Source organism: Meriones unguiculatus, chromosome 15 (assembly GCF_030254825.1).
Source record: "Meriones unguiculatus strain TT.TT164.6M chromosome 15, Bangor_MerUng_6.1, whole genome shotgun sequence".
Lineage (NCBI taxonomy): Eukaryota > Metazoa > Chordata > Mammalia > Rodentia > Muridae > Meriones > Meriones unguiculatus.
This window is the reverse complement of record NC_083362.1, coordinates 43,391,637-43,410,316: the sequence shown is the minus strand read 5'-3', so window position 1 is coordinate 43,410,316 and position 18,680 is coordinate 43,391,637. Positions and strand designations below refer to the sequence as shown.

The 18,680-nt window shown below is 43.3% G+C and overlaps 1 protein-coding gene across 2 annotated transcripts in view; it reads right to left on the bottom strand.

Annotated features, from left to right (window-relative positions):
* Window positions 1-18,680, bottom strand: part of LOC110551642 (MOB-like protein phocein) — a 54,647-nt gene that overhangs the window by 23,806 nt on the left and 12,161 nt on the right. Inside the window, exon 1 of one of the 2 annotated variants that reach the window (XM_021642351.2) lies at window positions 313-462. The exons of the other annotated variant lie outside the window; for it this stretch is intronic. Within the exon in view, the coding sequence (XP_021498026.1) occupies window positions 313-372 (60 nt within the window). The 5' untranslated portion in view covers window positions 373-462. Of the gene's footprint in view, window positions 1-312; window positions 463-18,680 lie in introns of those variants that run through there. 2 annotated transcript variants of the gene reach the window in all.

Below are 18,680 nucleotides of genomic sequence, written 5' to 3'. Positions count from 1 at the left end.
CGGCCGGACGCGGGGCCGGCGCCCGCCCCCGGTGCCCGGCCGGCCCGCCGCACGCCCGGGCGCGGCAGCGGCCACCCACAGCGCCCGCCGCCGGTGACAGGCGCCAGCCCCGGGCTCCCGGGCCTCCGGGGCGGCCGCCGCCGACTCGGCTGCCCCCGGGGCCGCGGCTCCGGAAGCGCAGGCCAGCCACCACGGCCCCGGCCCCCCAGCCGCCCGCCCTAGCCGGGCCTCTCCCGGGCGGGCTCCCGCCAGCAGGAGCGCGTCGGCGGGGCCCCGCGAGCTCCTCGCCGGGAAAGCCGTGGAGACGAATACCTGCGCCTTCGTGCCCGGCCTGTTCCGCCTCAGCACTGCCGTCCCCTCCGCCATGACCATAGTGCCAGAGTCTGGGCGGCTGGCGTCGGTACCCGGATGTGGGGGCCGGCGGCAGCGCGGGGGGCGGGGCGCGGCGGCGCTCTGCGACGCGGCTGCGGGGAGGGGCGGCAGCCAGCGGAACAGCCGCCGCCCGCGCGGGGCACGACGGGAAGAGCGCCGACCAGGCGGCCCGGGCGGCGGGAGGAGCGCACAGGGGGAACAGCCGAGGCCGTCAGAAAAGGTGCGAGCGGAAGCTGGGGTTGAGAGCCGCTTCCGAGGTCTGTGGCGAGGGTCACCCAAGCTTGCGTCACTGGTGGAATTTGTCCTTCGGCTGTCTACACACTGGAAGGGCAGTTTACACAAGAGTGACCATCTCAGTAAAGCCGAGCGAGAGCAAATAGCTACCGGAGCGTAATTCTCCGAAACCACCCCGGAAGTTAAGGACAGAACATCTCAGACAGTTTGGGAAATTTTCACAGAATCTTCATGGAATTACCCAATCTGGAATCAGGTTGGCTGGGACGGTTAAGTGGCAAGGCAGGAGACACTGATAAACGTTGTTTCTGTGATACTCTCGCTTAAAAGCCAAGGACTCTCTCAATGACAGGTTGGTTTCCCTAGATAAAAGACTCGGTGGTATTTTTTTTTTAATTACCCGTCATGAGATAGGAAGTGCACATCTGCTATTGTATATTAGAAAGAGTTAAAATTTGCTCGAGTTTCCCACGCCGGAAGCAGGAGGAAATGAATAGCCATTGTTGGGAGTTATTAATTTTATATCATATATATATGCGTGGTGGGTTGTTTTGTTTTCTTGCTTTGGTTGTTATTTGGCTTTGTGTTTTCTTTTTTGGAGACTAGGAGCTCTCTCTGGATGTCCTTGAACTCAGCTCTGCCTACCTTTGTCTTGATTGCGGGGATTCTGGGTGTGCATGAGGGCGCCTGGCCAGTCAGAGGTTCATATCTATAATCCAGTTTAGGGAGTTCCTGGTGATGCAACACCTTGAGCACATGCAGGTAAAAAGCTTATTCACAGAAAATAAGCATGAAAAAATTAAAAGACTTGTTTAGAATTCAAAACTAGCATGGGCTAGTTAGTTCCAGGCCTGGCAGAGATACAGAGCAAGACTTCAGTCTTTTCTCAATCCTCCCCCAAATAAAAAGAAACCACAGCACTTTTACCAGATTGTTTGTTTCAGAGAAGAAAGGCGTGTTTTGGCTTACAGTACCATGGGATACGGTTCATATGTGAGGAGGTTGTGGGCACTGGGGAGGTCATGAGGTGTGTGGCTCCTCACGTTAGGACAGGTTGGAAGCAGAGGTCTTAAGCTGGAGCCAGAAGTTGGTATCACTGTCCAGGCTGACCCATAGTGACCCACTTCTCACAGCTGAGCCACAGAGTTACACAACCTCCAAATACCATCTCAAGCTGAAGACCCAAGTGTTCGAACACAGGAGCTGGCTGGGCATAGTGGCCAGGAGTCAGATGCAGGCTGATCTCTGTGAATTCAAAGTATCCCTGGTCTACTGAAGAGTCTATGTTGGGTATAGTTAGCCTGAGTATAACTCCATTTTGAAATAAAGAGCCATCTTGACTGGGATCTGAACACAGGTACCAGGAAATCACAGAATGTGCACTTGACAGAAAACAAAGTTAACTCTCCTAGCAACAACCTCCAGGAAATATAATAGAATAAATGCTTCATAGAAAATAGAGATAAACTCTCTGGCAATAATCAATGAGAATCAGGTGGGAAAATCCTCCCCAATGTTTCAGATATAGTTTAGAAAAATAGCCATTGTGATCATATGTTTTAGGCCATTGTGCCTCAGAGAGGCATATGCCTTGGGCAATTGTGATTCAGAAAAGGTCACCTTGCCCCTCCAACTTTTACCTAATCCTGTAATGTCAAGGCATATGCCCCCCCTGTTTGCTGTCATAGAAACATGTGCCCCACCCTCTGCTTGTTGTAATGGAAACCCCCTGACCACAGACTTTCCCTTTAAAAATCCTGTTCACTCAGAGCTCAAGGTCCCGCTTCTCTACTGCTTCGTCAGTGAGACTTGGGTCCCAAGTTTGATCACTCTCGTAATAAAGCTCTCTTGCTATTGCATCGAGTCATCTCCTGGTGGTCTCTGAGGGTCCTGTGAACCTGGCATTACACTCCAAAGAGAGTTGGAAGCCAGCACGGGTACTCTGTGAGACCCAATCTTTTAAAAAACAAGACAGCATCAATAACAACAGACTCAACAAAGGAATTGCCTCCATCAGATTGGCCTATGGGCATATCTGTGGACCACTGTCTTTATTAATGCCTGATTTGGGTAGTACCACCCTGGGCAGGTGGTCTGACACTGTCTGAGAAGTTTTAGAAGCTGAGCAGACCAGGGGGAGCAGGCCAGTAAGCATGGTCCTTCCATGGCCTCTGCTTCAGTTCTCACCTGCAGCTTCCCACTTTAAGTTCCTGCCCTGCCCTTCCTGGTTGATGAACTGTTACCAGGAAGTGTAATGTGAAAAAAATCCTTTCCCATCCTGAGTTAGTGTTGGTCATTGTTTTGTCATAATAACAGAAAAGCAGACTAGAACAGTGTGTATGACATGCATGTGCATACAGCTGGAGGCCAAAGAGTGTGTCAGGTCCTCTGGAGCTAGAGTTACAAGTGGTTGTGAGCTGCTTAATGTGAATGCTAGGAACCAAACCTAGGTCTTCTAGAAAAACAAGAAGCATTTTTAGCCCAGGAATCACAAATTCTTACCATTAGGTGCTTACACTAAACACTGAGAACTCCGGGTAAATAATACTTAAATACTGTCTCCACCAAAGTTAGGAGGGTGGATCTGTAAGAGAGTAGAGGGCTAGGTATGACTTCCATCTCTAAACAATTCCATTTCACTCTGTGGAGTAAGTTTAAAATTTTCAGATTGTGTGGTTCTTTCCCTGAGTGTAGACAGCAGTTACTTACAGATGAAGATCATCTTAATACTCTCTTAATTCCAAGTTTGCTAAACGATCCCAGCTCACTTAAAGACAGAAAGAGAAAAAAGAAACATATCGTAAATGTTAAGTTCTGGAGCATGCGCTATAGGCAGGAGGATCAGGAGTGCAAGGCCACTCTGAGCTTCACAAGTCTCTTAAGACAATAGATCCAATTCATTCCCTTTGAAAGGTCCAACAAGTTTGCATGGTGATGTCAACCCTGATCTTTCTCACAGAAAGAACCTTGCTCTTCAGAGCTAGCTGAAATGTTTCTACTTCATAACCTTCACATTTACATTCCTGTCAGTCTACAGATTATGATCTCAGAGTCAGTTGAGGGAAAGGGGGGAAAAATAAAAAGAACAAAGTCAAGGATGAAGGTACAGCTCAGCGGTGCAGTCAGTGCTGGCCCAGAAAGCAAAAAGCCTAGGAATCGATCTCTGCAACGAAAGAAGAGAGGTGTGGGGAGAAGGAGGAGGAAGAGAGGAAAGGAGAGAAGAGATAGAGTAAAAGTTATCTTAATTATGCATCAGTCTAGAGAGATAACTCAGTAGTTAAAAGTGCTTACTGCTTTAACAGACTCCCTCCATCCACAGGGTGGCTCACAAGGACCTGTAACTCCAGCCCCAGGGGGTCTAATGACCTCTTCTGGCCTGTATAGCACAAACATGCCAGTACACATACAAACACACCCCAACACACACTGTCTTAAGATTATTTTTTATAATAATTATTTTTTATATTAATCACAGGTTATTTACTTTGTGCCCCAGCTATAGCCCCATCCCTCATTCCCTCCCAAACCCACCATCTCTCCCTCATCTCCTCCCTGCCCCTTTCCAAGTCCACTGATAGGGAAGGACCTCCTCCCCTTCCATCTGACCCTAGCTTATAAGGTCTCTTTAGAACTGGCTGCAGTGTCCTCTTCTGTGGCCTAGCAAGGCTCCTCCTCTCTCAGGGAAGGGGGGGGGATTGAAGAGCCAGCCATTGAGTTCATGTCAGAAATAGTTCCTGTTCCCCTTACTAGGGAACCCACTTGCATACTGAGCTACCATGGGCTATATCTGAGTAGAAATTCTAGGTTATTTCCATACATGGTCCTTGGTTGGAGAAACAGTCTCATAAAAGACCCTTGTGCCCTGATATATTTAGTCCTTATGGAGCTCTTGTCCTCTCCAGGTCTTACTGTCTTAAGATTATTATTGCTGTAATGAAACACAATGACCAAAATGGGGAAGAAAGGGTTTATTTGGCTTATACATCCTGAATTATAATCTACTGAGAGAAGTCAAGGCAGGAACTCAAACTGGGGAGAAACCAGGAGCTGATGCAGTGGCCACAAAGGGGTGCTGCTTACTGGCTTGCTCCTCATGGCTTGCTCCTCATGGCTTGCTCAGGCTGTTTTTTTATAGAACCCAGGACCACCTGCCCAGAGATAGCCCACCCACATCAGTCACTATATAAGAAAATACCCTACAGCAGCCCATCTGCATTTTTCTCAACTGAGGTTCCTTCCTCTCAAATGACACTAGCTTATGTGAAGTTGGCATAAAAACTGTCCAGAACATCCACACACACATAAATTAAAAATAAATAAAATCTTAAAAGAAAAATCTAACACAATGGGCATGGTGGCACATGCCTGTGATCCCAGCACTTGAGGCAGAGGCAGGTGGATCAATGTGAGTTCAAGGCCAGCCTGGTCTACAAAGTGAGTCCAGGACAGCCAAGGCTACATAGAGAAAACCTGTCTTGAAAAACCAAAATTAAATAAATAAAAATTTAAGAAAACCTGATTCTCATGCCTATGTTGATTACCAAGATTTTGAACAAATTATTAAATGTTTCTTCATTTGTAATAAAGATTGTGTTCAGCAGTTCTCTTCTGCGTTTCACAGAGTATGAAAGCAATAATTACACACTAATGGAAGTTCAGAAATGTGTAGGATAGGCCATGCCTGCCAGAAAACCAAATGGGCTACCTGCAGACTTTCTTTTCTCTCTCTGCTCCCCCAGATTCAGCCCCCCAGTTTCATCCTCTGCAGCAGAACACCCCTGGTAGCCTTCTTGCCTCCTGATTCCATCTCCAGTAGATCCCACAGATAGTCCCCTTCTAACCTTCCTCTCAATTTTTGCTTTGTTCCAGATCCCAACTAAAGCAGGCACCTCCTGCCAACCCAAGGGTGCTCCTTCCAGGGCAACAAGTAGACTGAAGGCACACCCACACCTCTCCTACTGTTCCTGAGATCCAATCCCCCAAGTCTCATCCCCAGTCCATAGCAGGAACCTGCTATGGTCTTCCTGTCCTCTCTGACCCTATTCTCAAGAGATCACAAAGACTTCTCCAACTCATCCCAATATCCCAGCCTCCAACACCAGCAGGCATTGGCATTCCCTGTAAACACACCTAAGCAGGCCAGGAAAAAAAAAAAAGTGGCACACAGCCATCACACTCTCTGAAAATCCAGAGAGAAAACAGAAACCAAAAACTACATATCCACCCAAAAAAAAAATCCCCCAAATCAGCACTTAGACCTTTAATCACCTGAAAACCAGCTGCCTAGATGCCCACATAAAAAACATAATCAAAACATCCAGGGCAATATGTCTTTGCTAGAACCCAGCTATCTACCCCAATAGTCCATGAATATTCCAACATAAATGAAACACAAGAAAAAGAAGACCTTAAAACCCATGACGTGAAGATGATAAAGGTCCTTAAAGAGGAAATAAATAAATCTCTCAATGAGATTCAGGAAAAAAAAATTGGAGAAAATTAATAAATCCCTTAGATAAGAAAAGGGATAAATTGAAGGAAGTGAATAAAACTGGAATGGAAACAGAATGAATAAAGAAAACACAAATGGAGAGAATTCTGGAAATGAAAATTTTAGGAATTTGAAGAACTACAGACATAAGCTTCACCAACAGAATATAAGAGATGGAAGAGAAAATATCAGGCATTGAAGATCTAACAAAAAAAAATGAATACATCAGTCAAAAAAAATGTTAAATCTAAAAAAACTCCTGATACAAAACATCCAGGAAATCTGAGAAACTATGAAAAGATAAATCTAGGAATAATAGGAATGGAGGAAAGAGAATTCCAGCTCAAAGGCCCAGAAAATATTTTCAATAAAATCATAAAAGAAAATTTGCCTAACCTAAAAATAAAGATGCCCATTAAGGTATAAGAAGCATACAGAACACCAAGTAGACTGGACCAGAAAATAAAGTCCCCTTGCCACATAGTAATCAAAATACTAAACATTCAGAACAAAGAAAGAATATTAAAAGTTGCAAAGGGAAAAGACCAAGTAACATACAAAGGTAGACCTATTTGGATTACCTGACTTCTCAATGGAGACTACAAAAACCAGAAAAACCTGGACAGATGTGCTGCAGACTCCAGGACCACAGATGCCAGCACAGTCTGTAGCCATACTTTTTGGCTACTTTATTGGATTCTTATATCTACCACCATTCTCCACCCTGTTGTGGATTATTAATATTTATTAGTGATTTATCTTTTATTTAAGCAGTGGTTATTCCTAAATCAGCTGTATACCCTAATCACCACACAGAGAGTAGGACTTATTTAATTAACCTAGAACACAATGCTGGGCAATAGAAACTCCATCCTAAACCTCCAACCCCCACTGTTTCCTACCAATCAGATTTCACCCATTACACTTTATTTTAGTCATATCTTAGGTCCGGTTCATCTCTCCTTATGGTTCCAAGATCTCTCCTGCCTATCTCTTCTCTCCTCCCACTTGCTTCCTTTTCCTCCCCTCCAGACCAGGATGTCCTACCCTATTCTCTCCATTGCATAGCACTGGCTGGTTGTTTAATTGACAATTACAGAGAACAAACGGTCTGGTTTACACAAACCAGACAGGTGATGCTTAGAATAAGCAATGTCCAGATTGAAACCAGGTAGTGGGGTAGAGAAATCAGCATTTGAATGAACAAGGGTAAATTGTATACATTCCATAAGAACATTATACCAACACCACCCCAATCCCTTCTAGCCCCCCAACACTAGGAAGGCAAGAAAGAAGGTGTTAGGGGGTGGTTTGGTGCTATGTATTCTAATGCTAATTACTGGCTCTCAAGATCTGGTTGTTGCCCAGAGGAGTACAGTCTCACATACACCTGTCTTTGTTATGTAAACCTTACCCTACCTAATTTAAAGCTGATTATTTACTAAAAATGCTGAAGCCTGTGACTTGGCAGAAGAGAAGGGGGAGGAACTGAGGTTCCTGGGCTTGGGGGTCAAGAAAGGACCATGACAGGGAGAAGAGGCAGATGATGGAGGAGGAAGAGAAGATGAAGAAAGAGGACATGGCCTGATTGAGCAGATCCTGCCCAGAAAGGATGACTTATTGCAAGTTACTTAGGTTGTGTAGCTGAGCGATAGCTACATAGCTTAGAGAGTTGATATCTGCCCAGCTCCAGTGCTTTAAGCTTATAATAAATCATAGTCTGTGTCAATTATTTTGGAAGCTAGTGGGGCGAAAGAAAACTGATGTTGTATTAGGTTTCTACAGAAGGTTAAACGGGAAAGAGGTAGTAGACTTCTTTAGACTACTTGCTGCTGATTTGGGGCATCAAGTTCCTTGGGGCCAGTCCAATCTTCATCTAAAGAATATCTCCAACCAACAATCAGCAATTCAGCAAACAGCAATCAAGGGATAGCAAAAGCAGCAACAGAAACCAGCAGCAGCAGGGGGAACAGCATCTTCCTCAGGCCCTCCAGGAGGATTTTGAATTTATACTCTCTCAAGAGTCCCCAGAATTGCAAATATAAACTATCTGTAGCTAGCAAAAGTCATGATCCTCCTATAGCACAAATCATAGTTAGCAGCTATGGACAATCTGAAGTAGCCCCATATCCCACACCTGGGATTAAAACAAAAACATATTTACATAACATAACATAACATAACATAACATAACATAACATAACTTGGTTTTTTTAGAAACCAAAATTCTCACTACAATTGACTTCTAAACATAGCAAAAATCTCAAACAGATTGAATGGAAGAAATATATGATAAATTTAAATTTAAACAATATCTAGCTACATACTGGCTCTACACAAGATACTATAAGGAAAACTCCAACCCAAGGAGGTTAACTACACCCATGTAAACACAGGAAATAAATAGTCCCAGACCACCAAAATCAAAGAAAAGAAAATACAGATACACACGGCATAACCACCACTCCCAACAACAAAATAACAGGAATCAACTATTATTCATCACTGACATCTCTCAATATCAATGATCTCAATTCCCCAATAAAAAGACACTGACTAACCCAGCAGTGGTGGCACGTGTCTTTAATCCCAGCACTCAGGAGGCAGAGGAAAGAGCATCTTTGTGAGTTCAAGGCCAGCCTGGTTAACAAAGTGAGTTTAAAGACAGCCAAGGCTACACAAAGAAACCCTGTCTTAAAAAAAAAAAAAAAAAAAAAAAAAAAAAGACACAGACTAACAATGGATGTGAAAACAAGATCTATCCTTTTGCTGCATCCAAGAAATACATCTATCTGACATCAAAGATAGACATTACCTTAGGATAAATGGTTGGAAAAAGGTTTTCCAAACAAATGGACCTAAGAAGTGTAAAGGAATTTTAATTCATAATGTGGCTGCTCTGACAGAAGATCTCATGCAAAGACCTCGTAGGTCTGTGTGATCTGGATGGAATAAAGACACATCTTTAATTCCAGGAGACAGAGGCTAGCAGATCAAGCAGATCTCTGAATTCAAGGCTACCTGGAAAAGGTTAGGTCCATGCATGGTGGCACACACCTCTAATCCCAGCTCTCAGGAGACAGAGGCATGCAGATCTCTGAGTTCTACTCAGTTCTGCTCAGGCAGTTCAGTTGAGTCAGTGAGTTGAAAGGCAGTGTAGTGGAGATGAGTTCTTGGCAGTTCACTTCATGGAACTCAGAGGCAGTTATTCTGGGAGTGTTTTACAGAGGAAGTTGGAAGAAAGAACAAGCTAGACACAGGTAAAGACAGAATGAGCCAGAGAATGAGAAGAAGCCAGAAGATTAAAACATATTGCTAGAGTTAGTTTGAGGCTTCTCTCAGTGAGAAATTTGGAGAGGAACCAGAACAGCTGAATTGAACCAGCCAGCCAGTGTTCAGAAAAAAATAGAAAGGGTGAGCTTTTTTAGTATTAAGTCTTAGAGGCTGAAAACATTCTAGGCCTAGAATAGATTATGTGGAGGCTAGAAGCTTCCAGGACTAGGCCTAGGTTAGCAGATGGAGGCAATAAGCCTCTGAGATGACAATTAAGTCAGGCAAATAAAAGTTACTTTTATATCTGGCACTCAACATGGTTGGAAGGAAAACACAAAACTCAACGTGACTGGAGAATAAAAAAGCTCACCAACATTGCAGAAAGCAAAGGACATCTGACAGAAAGGTCACAGAGGACAGGAGACATCTGACAAGAAAGCTGCAGAGGAAAATTTCACCTGGGATCATCTCCAGGGGAAACATCATGTCTTCCAGTTCAGCTGGACACCTAGAGAGGTTTGGGAGACTTCAGGAGCAACTTTGGAGCCACAGGAGCTTCAAGCCCAAAGCAAGGAACAACCCAGGAGCCACTGAGACAGTGGATCACAGTAAGCCACCCCAAGAGACAATTTTAATTATATAGACAGACTTTCCTGCATTTAAAAAAAAAAAATTGAGAAGCTTCGTTTCAGCTCCCTTAAGACCAACGGTAGGAATTGAGGGGTTAGAAACGTTACTTAAAAAAGCCATCACAGTAGTCATTGCAGTTATGACCAACAGAGTAAACCCCTCCCTACTTTCAATTGCAATCTTTATATTTTTCTGTTGATGTCTATTTTATTTTGGAGGTTTCTTATTATCTCTTTCTCCCTTCTCCGCCTCAATCCCTTCCAGCCCTCAATACTAGGTAGGAGAGAAAGAAGGTTGGGGTAGGGGGCGTAATTATCTATAGCTACTTCCTGCTGGTTAGGGTCACAGGCTTCCTTGGGGCAAGTCCAATCTTCATTTCAGGATATTTCTAACTTCTCATCAAACCACAACAGCAACCAGGAGCATGCGAGGAAGCACCAACATTCTACTTCTTTCTTGGGACCCCACCCCCAGCTCTGGCATTTATTCTCTTTCAAGAGTCCTCAGAATTAAACTATCTGCAGCTGAAGATCATGTTCTTCTCAGCCTACATAAAACAAATAGTCTACTGTTGTGGACAATCTAAAGCAGCCCCAAATCCCACACCTGGAATTAAAACAAAAACATGTTTATATAGCACAACTGAGTTTTTAAAGACTCCAGAACTTCCACTACATGAATACTTCTAGTAATGGGGAATATGGAGTCCCAACAGGCCATCTTATAGCCAGGCAAGGCTTCCAGTGGTGGGACTTAGTTTTCATTCAATTGAGTTGATAGCCAAGGGGTCCCATGAAAACCCCAAACAACACAGGCTGTAGCTAAGATAAAGGGGTTGCTCTCTGCAAAGTGACAGTGGCGGGGGGGGGAGTCATTGCTTAAGACAACACTCACACAACTCATTGAACATGGAGAAGTCAAGCTGGTGCCTATATCGAGCCTTCTTCACCCTTACATTCTATTCTCTTTGATGTGGTAAGGTACTCTGCAGGCTACTAAAAGAGAAAAATGGACACCAACCCATCCACAAAACCTTTGACCGACAATCTGTCCTGTCTACAAAATATATTAGGGCAACAGTGGCCCTGGAACTTGTGGGACCAATGTATGATTTGACTTAAGGCCCACTCCACAAAAAGAAATCCATATCCAGCTAACCAAGAACCAGAGACTAGATAGCCCAGAGACCTAGTAGGGTAAACCCAAATACTACTGGCCTAAATAAAGAAAAAATAGTATCAATAAGATGATTGCTAATGATATTCTGTTGTACTTGTAGATCAGTGCCTTATCTGGTCATCATCAGTGAGGCTTCCTTTGACAGGAGATGGGAACGGAAGCAAAGACCCATATGAGGGAGCAGTCTCTGTCCAGATGGTACCTCTAAGAGACAGGGAACATAAGAAGCACAAATGGCTTCTGCAGCTGTTGGAGCAGAACCTGAGCTCTAGTATACTGGACAACACATAATGGTGTCCCAGCACACTGGAGACCCACAAAATGGTACTGAGCACAGGACAATGCCTGTTTCCTTCCCCTTGTCCACAGACACACTGCTGGGATATGCTGTTCCTCATGTATACCCTCACAGGATGTAGGTTGCACACCATTCATTAATTGGGCTCATTGGATGATAGCATAAAGTGTCCTTAGCTGACTGGATGATGTAGGAATACATGTCAGTGGACTTCTGCATTAAACTAGATCTGTACCCCAATGCTGGCTGGTCTCTAGAGACTGCTTCTTGGGTGACTCACCCCCTCACACACATGCAAAACCTCCAGGACATGCCCCACAATCATAGCCAAAAATGCAGAGAAAGAATCTAAATGGGAGGGCACTACCAAATCCCTTCCCACTGCCCCTCCCCGCTGAGACCAGGAAAAAACAATGAATAGGAGATGGAAAGGTTGTAAGAGGAGGGAATGGAGGACACCAGGAAAACAAGGCTCTCTGAATCAACTAAGCAAGGTGCATGAGGTTACAAGGACTGAAGAAGGAAACACAGGGCCTCTATGACATCATGACTGAGGCAGCTCATAGAAAACAGTTTATTTGGGGCTTTTGGTTTCCAGGGTTAGTGTGTCAGTGTTCTGTTGTTGTGAAGAGACATCATGACCATGACAACTCTTATAAGAAAACATTTAGTTGGAGCTTGCTTACAGTTTCAGAGATTTAGTCCATCATCCTCATGGCAACACACAGGCAGACATGGTAGCCTAGAGTTGTACATCAAGATCCATAGGCAGAGAAAGAGAGAGAGCCACTGGGCCTGGCTTGGGCTTCTGAAAACTCAACATCCACCCCCAGTGACACACTTTCCCCAACAGGGCCATACCTACTCCAACAAGGCCACACCTCCTAATCTTTGCAAATAGTGCCACTCCCTGTAAACCTATCAGGGCCATTTTCATTTAAACCATCACAGCAGAGTCCACAACCATCATGGCAGGAAGTATTGTCAGAATGTGGCCCAAAGAATGACGAATGATGCTTGGTGAACAATGCCTTGGGGAACTGTGAGAAAGGGTCCAGGACAAAGCCAGAGGACCTTTTACCTCAAGTGCATTTTGTTCACTGACTTGTTCTTGGACATATTTCATGCCTCTTGCAGTAAATATATGCATTCAATTTTAAGACATGTTTATTCTTGTTGGATGTTGGAACATAGCTATAGAAGCAAATCTGGTGAAAGGGGATGTTGAATGCTGTCCTCAGTGTGCCCTGAATCTGGATATGACCTTCTGCCTTGATCGCATGCTTTCCCAGATAAAACCTATAGTGCATGCCAGGCAATTGTGTTTAAACAGGTCTGTCCTGAGAAAGTTCTGGGAAAGAGCTGCTTTGTTAATATTTTAGTATATACTTACTGATGTTTATTTACATGCTTTTCTGATCATGTGTTTTTTTGTTTTGTTTTGTTTGTTTTTACTCAAAAAACCTTCTCTGGATCATTGCTTTCTCTGTTACATTCACGTATAAATTACGCTTAAACTGAAGTAAGCTGTCTGTAGCATTAGACTGTAATTCATCTATTCTTTAAAGTCCTCAAGTCCCAGCCTTTGCAGACAGATCTGCACAGGTCAACAAAGATCAACAAGTAGGGCAGCACTTTACTGGACAGTAACTGACAGCTCATATATTTTTTTCCCTTTCTGTATTTTTCCTTCCTTCTTTTATTTCTGGTTTTTCAAGACAGGGTTCTTTTGTGTAGCTCTGGCTGACCTAGAACTCACCCCATAGCCAAGGCTGTCCTTGAACTCTGTAAAATTATATAGTACGAGCTTTATTATGCCCATTCTACTTCACAAATAATGACATGAAGACCTATTAAATTTATTAATAGGCTTCAAGTGCTAAGCTGGGCAGACAGCTATCTATGCTGGTCTAGAAAATCTCCCAGCCACATACCCCATTATCTGCCATTTAGTCTCACCTTGGCTGCTCCTGCTCCATCTTTGTCCTCATGGCAATTCCTTCATGGCAACTTCCTCGCTGTGACCTCTCATCGCTCTCCTCCATCTGGGACCCCAAACAGGGACTGGAAATCCTACCTCAACTCTACTCTCCTCTTCTGCCCAGCTGTTGGCTGTTCAGCTCTTTATTGGCCAATCAGAAATGATGGAGAATAATTTTTACACAACATTCTTTCTGTTTTGTTTGTTGAGACAGGATTTCACTGTGTAGCCCTGGCTGGCCTTGAACTCATAGAGATCTGCCCACCTCTGACTCCAGGGTGCTGGGATTAAAGCCATGATCCACCACTGCCTGGCTTTACACAACATTGAGACAGAAGGTTCTTCCATAGTAATGAAAATGCCCACATCCAGACTGCAACCAGATCTCTGGGCACAGAAATCAGCATCTGAATACACAGTGCACAAAACTATCCCACAATATCTCCATCTTTTAGTCCAAAAAAAAAATGCTCTTTATTTTATAATCATCAACTATATACAATAAGAATAATTATGAAAGCTATCAGGTTAGAATTATATTCACAGTGTCTAGTCCAATTATATTTGGCAATCATGGAGAAAGTACTCTATTCTATCTTGGTGAAGAGTTTAGTAAAATCTTTTTTTTTTATCATAGGTTGCATTACTCAACCTAAAAACATCTACTTAGATATAAAAACTTTATTTTAAATCCAAACAACTTAAGCTTAATTGTGAGAATATAATTACCTAGTCTTTAACCCAATTAGAGTCCTAAGAAGAAAAAAATAGTCTCTGAGCAGACAGGACGTCTAACTTCCAAAACTATAAAAATGACAGAGACAGTTGTCTGCCTGGATAATCACCCAAGATTCCTCAGTAATGTTGGGGCATTATCTTCGTCCTTCCAGCCCAGTATATGACAGACTTTTCTATGAAGCAGGAATTGTGAAGGATTGCTTACCTTGTCTTGGCAAAATTTGGAAGTCAACTTCCCTGTGTCCAGTTTGTCCAGTTTGGACTGCATGATGTCTGCAGTTGAGGCAAGGGCAGTTTCTTGCCCAGTGGCTAGCTTGCCACAATTGAAGCAAACTCCAATATGGAGGTTCTTCGATGCCCATCATCTTTGAAGTTGAATGGGGTGCTTCCAGGACCTGACACAGGATTTAAAAAAGTTAAGCGGAAGGTCAAGAGGTGTAGCAAGAAACCAGCTGAGCAGGATTAAGTAAAAAGGAGGGACTTTGAGTGAAGAGTATTAAAGACAGCATGGAGAAAAAGAAGGCACTTTTGGCTTTTTCCTCCTATGCTATGTTAGATGAGTTAGCAGGCCTTTTCCTTTCCTCCTGGGCTGTCAGCTGAGCTAGCAAGCTTTTTGTTTTTGGGTTTTGGCCTTTTGGCTTTTGGGGCTTTTGCCTTGAGCTTTTGGCTTTTTCCTTCTGGAACATGAGCTGAGTAGGAAGGTCAGCTGGGGGCTTTCTCTGCCTCTCTAAGTTAGCAGGTTTTCACCCCAGTATCTGGTTCCTGAGTGTTCATTTGGTAAAACTGATTGGGATTTTTCTTTTCTTTTCTTTTCTTTTCTTTTCTTTTCTTTTCTTTTCTTTTCTTTTCTTTTCTTTTATAACAACGGGATCTACTATGAGTATGATACTTTCTAGTTTAAAAGTAGATTCAGTAATCTACCCTTTAATCCTACCATTCCTATATCCCCCATTTTTTCTTTTCATCTGTTCTTCCCTCTTTCGCCTGTACCACTAGATAGGAGAGAAAGAAAGAGGAAAAAAAAAGAAAGAGACCCCTGAACCTAACTTCCTTTACTTCATTTCCTCCCCGACCATTAACAACTTGCAATCATCCCGCCTTAAACAAACACCAATCATCCACCAGATGAACAAAAACCATTGACCCAACTTCTTGGGAATGGGGCATTGTACTCGTAAGATTGCTTCCTGTTGTCTGTGGGTAACATTCTCTTCTGGGGCCCCTAAGACAACTGGGTATGAGTCGGGGAATCTTATGAAAGAAGTGGGAGATAGTAAGACCTGGAAAGGACAGGAGCTCCACAAGGACAGCGACAGATCCTAAAAGTCTGGACACAGGGATCTTTTCTGAAACTCCAGCCAAGGACCACTCATGGAGGTGGCCTGGAACCCCTGCACAGAGGTAGCCTATGATACAGAGGTAGTAAGTGCAGGGCTTGCCTGAAGGCCTGGCTGGCACAGTCTGTGATGCTGAACAATCTAGCTAGCTGTATAGAAGTTTTTCTAGATGCAGATCTTGAGGAAACAGCTGTTTACAGTCTGTGAGACTGAATCACCTGAGCTACTGGTCTTGTATTTTTGGTGTCTGGTCCTTTTGCTCTATAAACATACAAACTTTACATTAACACATGTATGGTATGTACAGTGTGCACATTTCCGCTAAAGATGATTCTTTGCTCTTTGAGCAGGTGAAAAGCATCTGTTCTTCTTTAGAAGTTAGTTTGGGGGGGTTTGGGGATTTAGCTCAATGGTAGAGCACTTTCCTAGCAAGCACAAGGCCATGGGTTTGGTCCTCAGCTCTGAAAAAAAAAAAAAAGTTAGTTTGGACTGTATAACCAAACTGTAATATAAATTTCCATGCCATATGAAAGGATGGCATGATAAGTCCTGATGATTCTATAACCAACAAGATTTATTGGCTATGCAGAAACATGTTCTCATGTCTCAGCCAGTCTCATGTAGGGGGATCAACATTCATCTTACCTGTTCAGTTGTTTCTCTTGCTTTCTTCCTTCATTTCTGCAACCTAGATCTTCAGGAGGTCTCCCTTGGTCAAATCTAATCTTCATTAATTTTGAAAAAATCCACAGGGCTGGAGAGATAGCTCAGAGGCTAAGAGCACTGGCTGCTCTTCCAAGGTCCTGAGTTCAATTCCCAGCAACCACATGGTGGCTCATAACCATCTATAATGAAATCTGGTGCCCTCTTCTGGCCTGCAGGTATACATGAAGGTAGAACACAGCCTACATAATAAACAAACAAATCTTAAAAAAAAAAAAAAAAAAGTTGTCCTTCCTTGCAGATGCTGAGACTCAAAACCAAACTTTGGGCAGAGTGCAGAGAATCATATGAAAGAAGAGAGCATTAATAAGACCTGGAGAGAACAGGAGCTCCACAAGGACCAAATATATCTGGGCACAGGGGTCTTCTCTGAGACTGATTCTCCAACCAGGGACCATGCATGGATGTAACCTAGAACCCCTGCTCAGACGTAGCCCATGGTAGCTCAGTATCCAAGTGACTTCCCTAGTAAGGGGAACAGGGACTGTCTCTGGCATGAACTCTATGGCTAGCTCTTTGACACACACACCCTCCCCATGGGAGGAGCAGCCTAGTTAAGCCACAGAGGAGGACATTGCAGCCAGCCCTAGTGAGACCTGATAAACTAAGGTCAGATGGAAGGGGAGGAAGGCCTCCCCTATCAGTGGACTTAGAGAGGGGCAAGGAGGAAATGAGGGAGGGAGGATGGGATTAGGAAGGAATGAGGGAGGAGGCTACAGCTGGGACACAAAGTAAATAAACTGTCATTAATATAAAAAAATAAAAAAATTATAAAAAAAAATCCACAGATTTTCTTCTCCTGTTGAAAAGAGGCAAAACCTCAAGCAACAAACGTCCTGCCTTCCATTCTGAAGTTAAGACAACCTTAAAATAAACTGCAGTTTTTTCCATAATCTTGTAGTTATTTGCTCATTAGCATTTAAAATTTTTAAAGTTAATAAAGCTCTATATCATCTCATTCTCAGTTGTAATATCATTCTCTGTTCAGCAGGGGCCTGTATTTTGGCAGCAGCCTTGAACTCAATTTCTGGATGAAGAATAGGGGTTCCATTTCTCTTAGGAACAGCTAGAGCACATTAGGGCGAGGGCCACATGTGCAAGGCCTGGGTATGGAAAGGATTCTCCACAGTGTGTTACAGTTTAGCTTTGTTTCGTTTTGTTTTGTTTTGTTTTGAGACAGGGTTTCTCTGTGTTGCCTTGGCTGTTCTGGACTCATTTTGTAGACCAGGCTGGCCTCAAACTCACAGAGATCCTCCTGCATCTGCCTCCCAAGCACTGGGACTGCATGTGTAAGCCACTGGGCCTGTCACAATTTAGCTCTTTTAGGATGAGACTGCCAGTGGCAGTGGAAACTTGGGCATAACAGAGCCTATGATGATACCAAATTGTCACAGCTCTTGGCTCAAGAGTCCTTATCACCTTTTAGGTTTGAAATAAATTACTTAGCTCTTGAGTAACTAATCCAATTGTAGCCAGTTCATATATCCCAGCAATTTTTGAAAATCATTAAGAGTTTGTAATTGATCTCTCCTGATTTGTACTTTCTGTGGTGGAATTTTCTGTAAGCTATTTTATATCCTAGATAATTGATAGAATCTCCCCCTTTGTATTTTTTTCAGGAGCAATTTGTAATCCCCAGCAAGGCAAATTTTATTTTACTTCATCAAACATTTCTTTAAGGTAGTTGCATCTGAATCAAACAGCAAGATATCATCCATAAATGATAAATTTTAGATTAAGGAAACTGTTTATCAATTATTTCTGATGGCTGTTGTACAAAATATTGGCACAAGTTAGGACTGTTAAACATTCCTTGTGGTAAGATTTTTTTTTCCCAATATCTCTTTATTGGACCACTATTATTATAAGTAGGTAGTGAGAAAGCAAGCCTTTCCTTAGCGTGCTCATGCAAAGGAATTGTGAAAAAAAAAAGCAATCTTTTAAATCAAAGGCCATGACTTAGGTAATAAAAAAGGCAATGAGAATCCAGGCTGTAGAAAGCCCATTGGGTGAATCATCTGATTTATGGCTCTTAAATCTGTTAACATCCTGATTTCCCCCCCCCCCCCCGACAGGGGAATTCCATAAGCTGGTAGATTCCTCCATGTACAGAGCATTTAGCTGTTTCCTGTACCAGCTGTTCCAGTACCTATAATTTTTCTCTTGTTATAGGCCATTGTTCTACCTACACTGGTTTGGCAGTTAGCCATTTTAAAGGGACTGCAGTTGGTACATTTGAAAGACCAACAGCGGTTGTGTTCTGTTTTTGTACAAGCTGAATGGCCTGTGACTGTTCTTGGTAATACCTTTTAATGTTCTTCTCAGAGCATTCTTTATTTTATGGTTTGTTTCTGAGATTGGAGGAAGGTTAATCTGTGTTTCCCATCGCTGCAACAAATCAGGCCTCCATAAATTCATGGCTAT